General features: G+C 53.3%; 1 protein-coding gene across 1 annotated transcript; it reads right to left on the minus strand.

Moving 5' to 3' along the window:
- Positions 1–91: 91 nt before the first annotated feature.
- On the minus strand, positions 92–13,688 carry cdh24b (cadherin 24, type 2b; the record flags this gene model as incomplete). The annotated part of the gene is made up of 13 exons (XM_066722161.1): positions 92–1,132; positions 1,255–1,633; positions 3,217–3,430; positions 3,564–3,857; positions 3,969–4,086; positions 5,019–5,140; positions 5,359–5,495; positions 5,762–6,018; positions 6,948–7,132; positions 8,464–8,631; positions 9,622–9,741; positions 11,983–12,277; positions 12,894–13,688. Coding segments are annotated over 13 exons (4,125 nt in total), but the record flags the coding sequence as incomplete, so codon positions are not given.
- Between the last annotated feature and the right edge of the window lie 2,771 nt (positions 13,689–16,459).

The raw sequence follows: 16,459 nt of genomic DNA on the forward strand, positions 1-16,459 counted from the left end.
ACTCACTCCCTCTATTATTCTCTTTCATTGTCTCTCACTCCATCTGTCTCCATCTCTTACCCTCCCTCCCTCTCTCTCTCCTACTCCTTTTTCACTCCTTCTCTTTTTTCTCCTCTGCTGTCCTGACCTCCTTCTCCTCCCCGTCCTCTCCCCCCTTCCCCTGGTCCCCCTCGGCCTCACCCTCTTTCTCCTTTTCTCTCTCCGTCTGCCCCCTGCCCTCCCTTTCTCCCTCTGCCACCCCCTCTCCCTTCCTCTCTGCCTCCCCCTCCCCCTCTCCTTCTCTCTTTCTCTCCCTCTCTCCCTCCATCCCTGTCAGCAGCTCAACCAGTCTCTGAAACTTGTGCCCCCAGTCCTCCAGCTCCCCGCCTTCTCCTCCTCCTCTCTCTCCTCCCTCTCTCTCCCCTTCCTGCTCCCCCTCGCTGCCCAGGGAGCTGAGAGACCCCGCCCTCGAGCCCTGACCTTCGAACCCGTAGATCTGCACCGAGTCATATGGTGGCTGGGAGGGGTCAGCGGTCACCTGGGCCAGCCGCAGCCTCAGGAACTCGCCCACCCTGAATGAGAGAGAGACGCCGCCCTCTCTCTCTGCATCCCTGCCCCCTCCTCCTCTGTCCCACCCCCAGGCCACCGCCCCCTGCGGCCCCAGGGTGGCGGTCCTGCTCTGCCCTGGGTGGGGTAAGAGCTGGGGCAGAATGTCCCTTCGCCCCCATCCGTAGCCCCGGTCCAGAGCCTCCCGCCAGTCCGCCAGGAAAGTAGTCCCCTCAGGAAACAGGCAAGGTGTCCCGGTCAGAGAGATCCCTCCGCCCCCGGCTCCGCAACAGCCCACTGCCGTCGTCACGGCGACCTCCCCCACGCCCCCCCACTCCGGCTCGGGGAACGGCCCGTGACAGGGGCGGGGGGGCAGGGGGGAGGAGGAGGAGGAGGAAGAGGAGAGGAGGAGGAGAGCGGGGTTGGGGTGCCAGGGAGGGGGCCGGGAGGGCAGCGTCGCGGAAGGGTCGCCCCCCGAGAGGAGGTCAGGGTGAGGAGGTGGAGGCGGAGGTGGAGGTGGGGGAGCGGCGCTGGTGCTGGGCTGGGAGGTTCCAGATTGAGATCTGGAGGGACTGGACCCAGATTGGACCTGACTGTAGTTCTGGTTCTGAGAGAGAGAGAGAGAGAGAGAGAGAGAGAGAGAGGTGTGGGGGGTTAATATAGACACAGTCATTGTTCTCTGTGGCTTACTGAGTGTGGGGAGAGGGACAGACAGGCACTGTGTCTCACCCAGTTCTGACCCGGCTCAGAGGCTCTGGCCCGGCTCTGGCTCTGGTCATGGTTCCAGTCCCACTCTGCCTTCCCGGCTGCTGCAGTGCCGTGGGGCTGATTCTGGTCGGTCACCTTCCCCTGTGGTTCTGGACCGCCGTCATTGCAGGCCCGGACTGGTTCTGCACCGGACGGATTCTGGAAGACCAGGCAGGAGTCCATCTGCAGGGGGTACAGGTGCCCTGGCGGGGGGGGGCCGCGGGCCAGTCTCGGTGCCGGCAAGGTGTGGCTGCTGTAGGGAAGGAAGCGACCATACACAGATCCGGGCCGGGCCCAGAGCGCCGGGCTCTGCTTCAGGGTCTGGCTGTGCTGCGGGTATCGACCGTCCACTGTGCGGTACCTGAGACACAGAGCAAGTCAGTCAGTCAGTGTGTCAGTCAGTCAGTCAGTGTGTCAGTCAGTCAGTCAGTGTGTCAGTCAGTCAGTCAGTGTGTCAGTCAGTCAGTGTATCAGTCAGTCAGTCAGTCAGTGTATCAGTCAGTCAGTCAGTGTGTCAGTCAGTCAGTCAGTCAGTCAGTGTGTCAGTCAGTCAGTCGGTGTGTCAGTCAGTCAGTGTGTCAGTCAGTCAGTCAGTGTATCAGTCAGTCAGTGTGTCAGTCAGTCAGTCAGTCAGTCAGTCAGTCAGTGTGTCAGTCAGTCAGTCAGTGTATCAGTCAGTCAGTGTATCAGTCAGTCAGTCAGTGTGTCAGTCAGTCAGTCAGTCAGTCAGTGTGTCAGTGTGTCAGTCAGTCAGTCAGTCAGTGTGTCAGTCAGTCAGTCAGTCAGTGTATCAGTCAGTCAGTCAGTGTGTCAGTCAGTCAGTCAGTCAGTCAGTGTGTCAGTCAGTCAGTCGGTGTGTCAGTCAGTCAGTCAGTCAGTCAGTCAGTGTGTCAGTCAGTCAGTCAGTCAGTCAGTCAGTGTGTCAGTCAGTCAGTCAGTGTATCAGTCAGTCAGTCAGTCAGTGTATCAGTCAGTCAGTGTGTCAGTCAGTCAGTCGGTGTGTCAGTCAGTCAGTCAGTCAGTCAGTCAGTCAGTGTGTCAGTCAGTCAGTCAGTCAGTGTGTCAGTCAGTCAGTCGGTGTGTCAGTCAGTCAGTGTGTCAGTCAGTCAGTGTGTCAGTCAGTCAGTCGGTGTGTCAGTCAGTCAGTCAGTCAGTCAGTCAGTCAGTCAGTGTGTCAGTCAGTCAGTCAGTCAGTCAGTCAGTGTGTCAGTCAGTCAGTCAGTGTATCAGTCAGTCAGTCAGTCAGTGTATCAGTCAGTCAGTGTGTCAGTCAGTCAGTCGGTGTGTCAGTCAGTCAGTCAGTGTGTCAGTCAGTCAGTCAGTGTATCAGTCAGTCAGTCAGTCAGTGTATCAGTCAGTCAGTGTGTCAGTCAGTCAGTCGGTGTGTCAGTCAGTCAGTCAGTCAGTCAGTCAGTCAGTGTGTCAGTCAGTCAGTCAGTCAGTGTGTCAGTCAGTCAGTCGGTGTGTCAGTCAGTCAGTCAGTCAGTCAGTCAGTCAGTCAGTGTGTCAGTCAGTCAGTCAGTCAGTCAGTCAGTGTATCAGTCAGTCAGTGTGTCAGTCAGTCAGTCGGTGTGTCAGTCAGTCAGTCAGTCAGTCAGTCAGTCAGTGTGTCAGTCAGTGTGTCAGTCAGTGTGTCAGTCAGTCAGTCAGTCAGTCAGTCAGTCAGTCAGTCAGTCGGTGTGTCAGTCAGTCAGTCAGTCAGTCAGTGTGTCAGTCAGTGTGTCAGTCAGTGTGTCAGTCAGTCAGTCAGTCAGTCAGTCAGTCAGTCAGTCAGTCAGTGTGTCAGTCAGTCAGTCAGTCAGTGTATCAGTCAGTCAGTCAGTCAGTCAGTGTGTCAGTCAGTCAGTCAGTCAGTCAGTCAGTCGTGTGTCAGTCAGTCAGTCAGTCGTGTGTCAGTCAGTGTGTCAGTCAGTCAGTCAGTCACTCAGTGTGTCAGTGTCTCACCAGCCAGTGTGTGGGTGTGTGTTGGTGTGGGGGCCGGCGTGTGCATGGGGGCGGGGGGGGTGCTGCAGGGCGGCCATGTCGAAGGCAGCGGTGTCCTCCTCGCCCCCCCCCTCATCGTCATAGCTGATGATGTTCTCGCGCACGTCCTCCTCCTCCCCCCCAGACAGGCCATCACGCTTCTGCCCCCGCAGGGACACAGACAGAGCGCACACTGCTGAGAGAAGGTGGGGGGCAATGGAGGTTAATACAATTATTCTATAACACTACAATACAATACTGACTGACTGACTCCCCCCCCCCCCTCTCTCCCTCTCTCTCTCTCCCTCTCCTGTCCCCCAGGGTCATACCCAGCAGCGTGGCGATGCAGGCCAGTATAGCCAGCAGGGCGGCGGTACTGAGTCCAGCAGAGGGGGAGGAGGAGGGCAGGGGCAGGCAGGCCGTCTGTCCGTCCAGCTGTCCCCCACGGCTCCGCCCCCGGCCCCGCCCTACGCCCCCAATGCAGGGACACACAGACACAGTGACCGTCCCGGTGGTGGCCAGCTCGGGGGTCCCCTTGTCTCGCAGCACCACGGGGACACGCAAGGACTGGGAGGGGGGCAGTGAGGACAGCGGGGACAGCAGCACCAGAGTGGCCATTGCACCTGAGGGAGAGAGGGGGAGGAGAGAGAGAGAGAGAGGAAGATTAGCATTAGTAGCAGTAGTAGCAGTAGTAATTGCAGTAGAGTGCAGTAGAGTGCAGTACAGTGCAATACCTCCAGTCTCTCTCACACTGAAGTTCAGGGCCATGCTGGACTCGGCTGCAATGCTGAACTGCACCTGAGAGCCATTCCACCCGGAGTCCCTGTCTACTGCCCTCAGCATCTGGACAACCTGAGAGAGAGGGAGAGAGGGAGAGGGGGATTAATACAGAGCCTAAAATAGACCACAGAGAGAGTGTCAGTGTCTTAGTCGATGTGTCAATGTCTCTGTCAGTGTGTCAATGTCTCAGTCAGTGTCTCAGTCAGTGTCTCTGTGTCTTAGTCGATGTGTCAATGTCTCAGTAAGTGTCTCAGTAAATGTCTCAGTCAGTGTGTCAGTGTCTCAGTCAGTGTGTCAATGTCTCAGTCAGTGTCTCAGTCAGTGTCTCAGTAAATGTCTCAGTCAGTGTGTCAGTGTCTCAGTCAGTGTCTCAGTGTCTCAGTCAGTGTCTCAGTGTCTCAGTCAGTGTCTCAGTCAGTGTCTCAGTAAATGTCTCAGTCAGTGTGTCAGTGTCTCAGTCAGTGTCTCAGTGTCTCAGTCAGTGTCTCAGTCAGTGTCTCAGTAAATGTCTCAGTCAGTGTGTCAGTGTCTCAGTCAGTGTGTCAATGTCTCAGTCAGTGTCTCAGTGTCTCAGTCAGTGTGTCAATGTCTCAGTAAGTGTCTCAGTCAGTGTCTCAGTAAATGTCTCAGTCAGTGTGTCAGTGTCTCAGTCAGTGTGTCAATGTCTCAGTCAGTGTGTCAGTGTCTCAGTCAGTGTGTCAATGTCTCAGTCAGTGTCTCAGTCAGTGTCTCAGTAAATGTCTCAGTCAGTGTGTCAGTGTCTCAGTCAGTGTCTCAGTGTCTCAGTCAGTGTCTCAGTCAGTGTCTCAGTAAATGTCTCAGTCAGTGTGTCAGTGTCTCAGTCAGTGTCTCAGTGTCTCAGTCAGTGTGTCAGTGTCTCAGTCAGTGTGTCAATGTCTCAGTCAGTGTCTCAGTCAGTGTCTCAGTAAGTGTCTCAGTCAGTGTGTCAGTGTCTCAGTCAGTGTCTCAGTGTCTCAGTCAGTGTGTCAGTGTGTGATGCTGACCTCCCCAGGCTGGGCAGAGTCACAGAGGGCGGTGCTGTACTCAGTCTCCAGCTCGGGGGGATTGTCGTTGACGTCCAGTGTCTCTATGGCAACCAGGACACGGGACATCTGAGAGGGGCTGTCTGTCACCGAGACAACACCACGACATAAATGACAACAATAAGAATAAGAACAATAACAATGATGATGATGATAATAATAATACTGTACTGTAACTGCTATTCCTCTCAGCAGCTATAACGATATTTCTCTCGGTTGCCATGGCAGCATCTTTTTACCGGTTGCTATGAACAATACTCTCCATCACTTTCTAATGGTTGCTATAACGACAGTGCCATACCTCTCTCAGTTGCTATGACAGTGATGTTGTGCCACTCCTCCGCCTCGCGGTCCAGCTCGGCTGCAGTGGTGATGACCCCGCTGTCAGCGTCGATCCGGAACAGAATCTCGGGGTCAGACTGGGGGTCAATGGAGTACCTGAGAGAAATAGGGGGAGAGGGCGAGTCGGTTATTGATTACAGCAGGGCACTGATTGGGGTGCATGTAATGACGAGTGATTGATTACTGATTATTGGTAACTGCTCCTTGATTCATTATTACTGATGACTGATTATTCCTCATTGATTACGAATTGTTGATTGTTGATTACTGTTTATGCTTTATATTTTATACAGATTATTGATTATTGATGACTGCCGAGTGATTGTTGATCACTGATGATCGGTGCCTAGAGTCTGCAGTACCTTATCCGACTGGGTCTGGCAGAGTCGGGGTCAGTGGCGCTGACCCGGCCAGGAGAGGCAGGCGGGGGCGTGTTCTCGGGCAGCGCCAGGCGGTACCGGGCCCGGGAGAAGCGGGGCGGCTCGGGGGCGTCCAGAACCAGCACTCGCACGCTGGCCCGGTCCTTGAAGGGCCCACGGCGCAGGTACAGAGGGTCAACCCAGGAGTTCAGAACTTCGACCCAGAAGGAGTACGAGCTGCGAGACTCATAATCCAGCTCCTAGAGAAAGAGAGAGAGAGAGAGAGAGAGAGAGAGAGAGAGAGAGAGAGACAGAGATTAATGTGTATCTCAGTGTTAGTGACAGACACTCCCTCCCTCTCTCCCTCCCTCCCTCTCTCTCTCTCTCTCTCTCTCTCTCTCTCTCTCTCTCAATGTGATGGGAACAGCTGATCGCATCACTGGAACACACGGCACACCTCCGTCTCGCTCCCTCGCTCTGCCTCTCTGTGTTGCTCTGTCACTCTGTCATTTCCACTGAGATCAAACACACATCAACACCACCACCCCCCCTCACAGCACAGTGTTATAATACAGCTGGCCCTCCTCCAAGGAATTTAATACTTTGTGGGATTAATAGGGATACGCGAAATCTCCCGTAATTACTTAGATATATCGATTTCTTGATCCACTCATGAATAGAAAATCCCACCTATATTCTACATGAATTAAACATGTGAAATCATAAACATAATGACATTCACATACAATACCCTGCACCTGCATTATGATGTGACTGCGTTTTACTGTATCACTCAAAGTGACAAGAATACAGAGACTGTACAGCACCGCGAGTAACACGGTCACAGCGTCCGCAAGACTGAGGGAGAGGAAGATCAGAGGGGGAGAAAGGGAGTGAAAGATGAGAGGGGGAGACGTGGCAGAGCTGCAGAGATGGAGATTGCTTGTGAGGTTCGAGAGCGAACATGCGGCAGCATGTTGGGTGAGCCGCGCATATTTGAATTTTCCGCTCCCGGAATTGGATAATTTGGTCGCATTTCATCTTGAGCGTATAACCGAATCTGCGCTGGAAGATCACAGATTGGAGGAGAGTTTACTGTAATGTATATAATTCAGTGTGTCAGTCAGTCAGTCAGTGTGTCAGTCAGCTAGTCAGCTAACTCCAAAATCTCTCTCTCTCTCTCTCTCACTCGGGTCAGGGTGATGACAGCCTCCTCTTGGTTCAGTCCGGTGATGTTGAACGGGCCGCCCCCCTCGCCCTCGGCGATGACGTATTCCAGGCGGGCGTTGTCCCCAATGTCAGCATCAGTTGCCGAGAGACGGCCAATCTCTGCCCCCGGCCTGGCCAGCTCTGATACTGAGAATGACCACACACCTGAGAGAGAGAGACAGAGAGGAAAAGAGAGAGAGAGAGTGTTATTATGGAGTTAATATAGAGAGACTAACTGACTGTCTGCCTGGACACTATGGCATTTGACCACTGCACTGAGAGAGAGAGACAGAGACAGAGAGGGAGACAGAGAGAGGGAGAGACAGACAAGGGGGAGACAGAGAGAGGTAGGAAAGGAGAGGGAGACAGAGAGGGAGGGACAGAGACAGAGAGAGGTAGGTACAGAGAGGGAGACAGAGCGGGAGGGACAGAAAGGGAGACAGCAAGAGGAAGGGACAGAGACAGAGAGAGAGGGACAGAGAGAGGGAGACAGAGAGAGGTAGGGCCAGAGGGAGACAGAGAGAGGGAGGGACAGAGAGAGAGGTTGACAGAGAAAGGTAGGGACAGAGAGGGAGGGACAGAGAGGGAGGGAGAGAGGGGTGCAGGGAGATGCCTGGTGTAGCTGAGAGCGATTTCTCCAGCACTGATTTTACTGCCTATCCAAGCAGAAAGGACTGAACTTTAGATGAAATATTAATAAAGAGAGAGAGGGGGAGAGAGAGAGAGAGAGAGAGAGAAATAGGAAAGTATTAAACGCTAGTATGTCCAGTGTTCCATGAATAATAATAATAATAGTTATTAACATTATAATTATAATTATAATTATTATTATAATAACAGCCATGGTATATGTTATTTACAGTTGTTTATTACTGGTCAGAGACGTGGAGGGAGGGAGGGAGGGGTAAACAGCCACAGGGCTTTACGGAGAGAGAGAGAGAGCGAGGGAAGGAACAAGGGATAAACAGAGAGACGGAGAAAAAAATAAGTGACAGAGAGAGAGAGATTCAGTTGAGCCTCAGGACAATATTAGAGACAGGGAGGACAGGAGAGAGGAAGGAAGGAAGGAAGAGAGAGAGGGGGAGAAGAGAGGGAGAAGAGAGGGAGGGATGGGCACCAAGGGGAAGCAAGAAAGGCAGCAGGGAGGGAGGAAGACAGTGGGGAATACTGCTGTCACTTCTTTCTGAGACACTCGTTTAACAGCATATTTTGCTCTCCCTCGCTTCCTCTTGCACACTCTCTCTGATTCTCTCCCCATTCTGTTATCTCTCTCTCTCTCAGGGCAGATTAAGCATCCTCTATCAGTCCCCTTCTCTCCTCTCTCTGTTTCTCTCAGAGGACACGATGCCCCCCTCCCTCTGTTTCTCCCTCTATATTCCCTGTACCTCTCTGACAGGCACTTTTTCTCTCACACACACGTGCACGTAGACACACTAACACACTCTCACTCACGAACACACAACACACAACACACACACCCACACCACTGCACTGACTCTGAGTGAAGCGTGGGGGATTGTCGTTGACGTCACTCAGGGACACTGTGACCGTGGTTGTCCCTGACAGCCCCCCCAGGTGCCCCCCCATGTCCTTGGCCTGCAGAACGAGCAGATAGCGGTCCTGTGTCTCCCGATCCATGCTGGGCACTGCAGTCCGCACCACTCCTGTGGGAGAAAGAGAGAGAGAGGGAGAGGGAGAGAGGTTAGAATAGACAGACAAGGAGGGAAGGACAGACACACAGTCAGTCAGTGTGTCAGTCAGTCAGTGTCTCAGTGTGCCAGTCAGTCAGTCAGTGTGCCTGTCAGTGTCTCAGTGTGCCAGTCAGTCAGTCAGTGTGCCTGTCAGTGTGCCTGTCAGTCAGTGTGGCAGTCAGTCAGTGTGTCTGTCAGTGTCTCAGTGTGCCAGTCAGTCAGTGTGTCAGTCAGTCAGTGTCTCAGTGTGCCAGTCAGTCAGTCAGTCAGTGTGTCATCAGTGTGTCAGTCAATCAGTGTCTCAGTGTGCCAGTCAGTCAGTCAGTGTGTCATCAGTGTGTCAGTCAGTCAGTCAGTGTGCCTGTCAGTGTCTCAGTGTGCCAGTCAGTCAGTCAGTGTGCCTGTCAGTGTGCCTGTCAGTCAGTGTGGCAGTCAGTCAGTGTGTCTGTCAGTGTCTCAGTCAATCAGTGTCTCAGTGTGCCAGTCAGTCAGTCAGTGTGCCTGTCAGTCAGTCTGTCTGTCAGTGTGGCAGTCAGTGTGCCTGTCAGTCAGTGTGCCAGTCAGTCAGTCAGTCAGTGTGCCTGTCAGTCAGTCTGTCTGTCAGTGTGGCAGTCAGTGTGCCTGTCAGTCAGTGTGCCAGTCAGTCAGTCAGTCAGTGTGTCATCAGTGTGTCAGTCAATCAGTGTCTCAGTGTGCCAGTCAGTCAGTCAGTGTTCCTGTCAGTCAGTCTGTCTGTCAGTGTGGCAGTCAGTGTGCCTGTCAGTCAGTGTGCCAGTCAGTCAGTCAGTCAGTGTGTCATCAGTGTGTCAGTCAATCAGTGTCTCAGTGTGCCAGTCAGTCAGTCTGTCTGTCAGTGTGGCAGTCAGTGTGCCTGTCAGTCAGTGTGGCAGTCAGTCAGTGTGTCTGTCAGTGTGTCAGTCAGTGCATCAGTGAGGCTAAACAGGGATGGAGGGATGGACAAACCGGTCTGCGGGTCAACAGAGAAGTATGGCTGGCCCTGCAGCAGGGTGTAGACGAGCCGTGCGCTGTTCCCATAAGCCGGGTCATCAGCGTCCGTTGCAGTCACCTGGATTATAGATGTACCTGAGAGAGAGAGAGGAGAGAGAGGGAGAGAGAGTTATTATGGATTTTATCGACGGAAATACTGACTGACTGACTGTCTCTCTCTCACTCTTCTGTCCGCATCTCATTTCTTCCTCCCTCTCTCTACCTCCCTCCCTCCCTCTCTCTCTCTGTCAGCTTTGTCTGCGGTATCACAGCCCTAGTCTAGAGGAAGATGTTTATCTGATTACTCTCATGAATTAGTCAGAACGGCAACATTTAGCCTAAAAACACAGGAATTCCAGGAACCAAAGGGAAAATGTTGAGGTTAAAAAATAAATGAAAAAAAACTACATTTCCCATGGGGCACTGCCTGTCAGCTCGGCTGGGCAGGGGATTGTGGGAGCAGCTGTTGCGGCTTCTGACATCAAAGTGTTGACGAAGAGAGGCAAAGAGGGACATGGGGAGGGAGGGAGGGAGGGAGCGAGAAAGAGGGACACCAAACGAAATATTTAGATACACAGTGATTCATATTTATAATCTCTTTTTTTGCAGTACCCACAGTTGCCACCATGCAGGATGGTGGTGCTGGAGAGCCCAGTTTTAGATACAGAGAGAGAGGAGCACAGACAGACAGACAGACACAGGCAGACAGACACACAGACACACAGGCAGGCAGACACACAGACAGACAGAGGGCTCAGCATGAGCAGCAGCATTCTCAATAGCAGTGCTGATCTTCCACAAAGAGCACAACGCAGCACCAGAGCCAGAGCGGCCTCCTGCCCAGCCACAGCCACACCCCACTGGACAGGGACTGACCACTGAACCCTGACACACCCTACTGGACAGGCACTGACCACTGACCACTGAACCCAACCACACCTTGCTGGACAGGCACTGACCACTGACTACAGCCACACTGTGCTGGACAGGCACTGACCACTGACACAGCCATACTGTGCTGGACAGGTACTGACCACTGACACAGCCACACCTTGCTGGACAGGTACTGACCACTGACACAGCCACACTGTGCTGGACAGGTACTGACCACTGACACAGCCACACCTTGCTGGACAGGCACTGACCACTGACCACTGACCCCAACCACACCCTACTGGACAGGCACTGACCACTGACCCGAACCACACCTTGCTGGACAGGCACTGACCACTGACACAGCCACACTGTGCTGGACAGGTACTGACCACTGACCACTGAACCCAACCACACCTTGCTGGACAGGCACTGACCACTGACTACAGCCACACTGTGCTGGACAGGTACTGACCACTGACCCGAACCACACCTTGCTGGACAGGCACTGACCACTGACACAGCCACACTGTGCTGGACAGGTACTGACCACTGACCACTGAACCCAACCACACCTTGCTGGACAGGCACTGACCACTGACTACAGCCACATTGTGCTGGACAGGTACTGACCACTGACCACTGAACCCAACCACACCTTGCTGGACAGGCACTGACCACTGACTACAGCCACACTGTGCTGGACAGGCACTGACCACTGACACAGCCACACTGTGCTGGACAGGTACTGACCACTGACACAGCCACACCTTGCTGGACAGGTACTGACCACTGACACAGCCACACTGTGCTGGACAGGTACTGACCACTGACACAGCCACACCTTGCTGGACAGGCACTGACCACTGACCACTGACCCCAACCACACCCTACTGGACAGGCACTGACCACTGACCCGAACCACACCTTGCTGGACAAGCACTGACCACTGACACAGCCACACTGTGCTGGACAGGTACTGACCACTGACACAGCCACACCTTGCTGGACAGGCACTGACCACTGACACAGCCACACCTTGCTGGACAGGCACTGACCGCTGACTACAGCCACACCTTGCCTGACAGGCACTAAGCACAGACACCTTGCTGGACAGGCACGGACCACTGAGCACTGAGCACAGACCAGAGACAGACCCTGCTGTAAAGACACTGACCACTGACCACAGATACATCTTGCTGGACAGGAACTAACCACTGACAAAGCCACACCTTGCTGGACATGACACTATGTCTACTGTGCGTACAATAATGTTAGCACTGGACGGGCCTGGCAATGCTTTGGCAACACTGATACCAATAAAGCTTTTGGAAATTTGAATCTGACACAGACAGACACAGACACAGACACAGGTACAGACACACACACAGACACAGACACAGACACATAAAGATAGACAGGGACAGAGACAAGCCTAAAGAGATAGCCCTTTCCCTGCATTACCAATGTTGGCCATCTCGGGGACGGTGGCGCTGTAGGGCCCATCGGGGAAGACCGGCGCGTTGTCGTTGATGTCCTGCACGCGCACAACGAAGGTCGAGGCGGGCTCCAGGGCACGGCCGGTCTGCCTGTCCGTGGCTGTGGCAACCAACCGGTACTCCCCTTTCTCCTCGCGGTCCAGCGGCTTGGTCAGGTGGATGTTGCCCGAGCGCTCGTCAATCACAAACACAGAGCCCGCCCCCTCCCCACCCAGCACGTAGCGCGTCCGCCCGTCCCCCCGGTCCATGTCGGTGTGCAGCTGAGAGAGAGAGAGGGGGAGAGGAAGAGAGGGAGAGAGACAGAGTTTTGACGACTTATTGACACTCAGTATCTGTTATACAGTGCAATATGTAGTAACTCTGTAGCACTGAGAAGCATTTGTCTCAATGAATACAGCACCTCCGCCCCCCCATAATTCTGTGCGGAGACGTGTTTGAATTTCATCTCCATAGGGGACTGATAGTGAAATGGTATTTAATCACTCTCTCGCTCTTTCTCTCGCTCTCCTTCTCCAGCTATCTCTCCTTGTCTCTCTCTCTCTCTCTCTCTCTCTCTCTCTCTATCTCTATTACGGGAGCATTAAGGGAATTTCATTTTCCAGCAGTAAAATAATGACATCTTTTTCTCTCTCCCCCTCTCTTTTCCTCCCTCTCCCTCACTCTCTCGCTCGCTCTCTCCAGCTCAACGATTTTTGGTGAGAGAAAAAAGGGAGCAAAATCCATAAAAACAACATGAATGGAAAAATGATTATAAATTATTACAGATGATTCTCCCAGTTCCCTCATTCCCTCATCTCTTTCTCCCCCGCTCCCACTCCTCCGTCTCCTGCGCTCTGGGCCAGTGTGCTGGTGCTTCATCCTGTCAGTGCCTCTTACCCTGCCGATGAGGACGGGTTCTGGGCCGGTGTATTCCTCAATCACAAAGAACTGGTTCCAGATCCAGCTCCTTCGGTTCCTGGAGCGCGACGGGCCCCGTCCCCCCACTGAGATAGGCTCCGCCTCCTGGAACAGCAGACCCGGTCCACCCCCCGGCCTGGACTCCAGCGTGACCCCAGTACTGTGCTGGTGGGCCAATGTCTGGGCAGGCAGCTTGGGAAGGGGCTGGGGGCGAAGCCTAATGAAGTGGCCTGGGCTGCTGTCGAACTGGACTTGGCTGTCCCCGGAATCCGGAATCACTGCGCTTCTGTTCCCTGGCACAGTGTGAACGGCCCCGTCAGGACCTGGTGCGAGATTCTCAAAGCTGTCGGTCTGAACACTCACAGGGAAATCCAGAGTCAGACCTGTGCGGCCCAACGTGGTAGGCACGCGACGGTATGGGTGAGGGTCCGGCCTCACCGTGACACCCTCCCCTCCGCCACGGCCCCCCTCAGGATGGATAGTCCTGGACTGCAGAGTGGCCGTACTGCCTCCCTGCTGGCCTGCGCTTGGCTCTGCCTGCGTCTGCCTGAGTCCTGAACCCACAGCAACCTCTGCCCGGTGTGGCGCTGCACGGTGGCCTGAGGATGCGGACCGGCTGGCATTGGCCTCAGTGTTGGTAACAAGGGAATCTGGAGTCACTCCATTTCCCTGGGCTGCCACAGTGGGAATGGTTCCCTCTGGCCTCAGTCTGTTTCCCCTCCTCCTCCCCCCCTTTCCATCCCTCTCTATCTCCTTCACTCTCTCTTTCTCCCTCTCCCCTTCACTCTCCTTCTCTTCCTCACCCTCTCTCTCCATCTCTGTCAGACCCAGTTCTGTCAGTGCTGTCAGTGTGTGTGGTTCAGGGTCCACTGGTCCTGGTGTGACTGAACCCACCCATCCGATTCCACTGCTCTGTCCAGAACCAGAACCAGGATCAGGACTGGCCCCAGGACTTGAATCTCTGTGATGCCCTTTCCTGGGCTGTCTGTCGGACTCTGCGCTTTTCTGGCCTAGGCCAGCATCCCATTGGCTGAGCAGGCTCCCCTTCCCTCCTGCGATTGGTGCATCGGATCCCGCTCCTCCTGTAGGTCCCACCCACCAGCAGCAGCACAGGACCAACGAGTGCAGAGTTGCGGCCTTCATGACTCCACGATTGGCTGCAGCCCGGGCAATTGTTTATGATTGGCGTGTGGGCGGGGCTGGGGTTGCGAGTGCTCTCCTGTCTGTGTTGCTCCCTCCTTCATTCTCTCCCCTCTTTGTTCCATTCCATCTCCTCTTACTGCTCTCTCTCTTTCTCTCTGTCCTTCCTTCACTGTGTGGCAGGACCTGTTTCCATGCCTCTCTCTTATTCTCTTTCTCTAGCTCTCTCTCAGTTATATTTTTCCATGTTGAAGAATCTGTAAGAAAAAATAGAGAGTTTAAGTGAGTGTAGGGAGAGGGGGAGCAAGAAAAAAGAGAGGAAAGGAGCAGAGGAAAGGAGGAATAGAGGAGAGGAGGCAAGGAGGCGAGGAGGGGAGGAAGGGAGAGGAGGAGAGGCAGGAAGGAGGAGAGGAGTAGTGAGCCAGTTAGGAATGTTGAGCAGGGCTGCGAGTCACCAGATGTGGAAAATCGTTAATTCATTAAATAAAATATAAAGGTATTAATTAGGGAATGTCACAGTGGAATGACTTAATTAGGGCTGCGAACGTGTCGTCTGCTGCCTCCTGTACCGGCTCTAACGACCCGCGCACTCGTTAGGGCTGCCAGCGAGCACTAATTACCCATCCCCACCAGAGAGAGGGAGAGAGCTGTGGAGTATCACTCTCTCTCTCTCTCTCTCTCTCTCTCTCTCGTTCCCTTGCTCCTCCTCACTATCTTTCTAATCTTTTCTAATCTTATCCGCCCAGGGAAAAGTGAGAATTAGTTTCTCGCTCTCCCATCAATCTTGCTCCTTCTCTCCTTCTCTCTCTCTCTCAGTGCAGTGTTCATGTCAGTCACTCAGCCAGTCAGTGTATCAGTCAATCAGTTAGTGTATCAGTCAATCAGTTAGTGTATCAGTCACTCAGTATATCAGTCACTCAGTCAGTCAGTCAGTGTGGCAGTCAGTCAGTGTGTCAGTCAGTCACTCAGTCAGTCAGTCAGTGTGTCAGTCAGTGTGTCAGTCACTCAGTCAGTCAGTCAGTCAGTCAGTCAGTCCGTGTGTCCTTCAGTCAGTTAGTCATTCAGTCTGCCAACCAGTTAGTCAGTGTGTCAGTCAGTCAGTCAATGTATTGTGTCTGTATTTACCCCCCTGTCTGTCGGTCTCTCTCTCTCTCACTGTGTCTCTTTATGCTTACACTAAATCTGTTAAAAAGAGACAGAGCGAAAGGGGGGGTGATGGGCAGAGTGAGGGGGGGAGAGGGAGAAAGAGAGAGTGAGAAACAGATTAAGATAAAAGCAAGAAATTACATTAATGCAGAGATAGATAGAGAGGGGGAGATGTAGAGATTAAGAGCAGAGGGAACTGAGGGAGGGAGGGTGAGAGAGGGAGCCCACCAAGACACAGCCAGTTAAATGGAGAGAGGGATGAGTGGAGAGATTGCTGGGGGATAAGAGATAATCCTCCCATCAGAGAATAGGAGGAGGGATAGGGAGAGTGGGGTGGAAAGAGAGAGAGGGAGGGAGAGGGGGCAGAAGAGGTAGAGGAAGAGGGAGAGTTAGTAGAGACAAACTCACTGCACACTACAGTACATTAGCACTGCACTGAAAGAGAGAGAGAGAGAGGTGGGGGTCAATACACAGTGCTGTCGTTCTCGGTGACCCATTTCTCTCCTGAACACAGAGTATAAACTGTGAATGTAATCTCAATACAGTGTGATCACAATATTGACACTGAGACACCAACTGAGTGACACACTGTGCTGAATGTAAGAGGGTGAGAGAGAGAGGAAAATGGAGAGTGAGAAAGTGAGAGATGGAAAGAGAGACAGACAGAGGAGGAGAGAGGGTCTCAGAGCGATGGGAGTTTGCAGAAGTTTTCTTTCTTCTTCTAAAAACCAATTTAAAGACAAAAACCAGAAGCTCCTCTTCAGTGCTCTGTGTAAATAGTTTAGCTTTTGTTGAAATCACTCCAGTAATTAACCAGGGTCGCTAGGGGACTGACGAGGCGTCGCCGGGGAGCACAGGCAGAGGCGGGGGGGGGGGGGCTGTCTTAATTACAGTTTATTGTTCATTTCCCATTGCGTTTTAATTAAAGTGTAACGGAAGTAAATGTAATAGTTCATGTGACAGACTCCCTGTGTATTAATAATGGAGGAGAGAGGGCTGCAGCTTAAAGTATAATTTAAATTACAAACATAAAATAACATGAAATGGAATGAGAGAAGAGAGGGAGCGAGAGGGAGAGGAAGAGATGAATTTTCTGTACCCCATGTCTCTCTCCCTCTCTGCCTTTCTCTCCATCTCCAGCAGTGCAAACTCTCCATCTCCCTCTCCCTCTCACTCACTCACACACTTTCTCTCCCTCCGCCTCTCTCCACCCTTTCTCTCTCCTTGTCCAACACTTCACACACTTTCTTTCCTTCCGT

This window comes from Amia ocellicauda, chromosome 14 (assembly GCF_036373705.1).
Source record: "Amia ocellicauda isolate fAmiCal2 chromosome 14, fAmiCal2.hap1, whole genome shotgun sequence".
In the NCBI taxonomy this organism is placed as follows: Eukaryota; Metazoa; Chordata; class Actinopteri; order Amiiformes; family Amiidae; genus Amia; species Amia ocellicauda.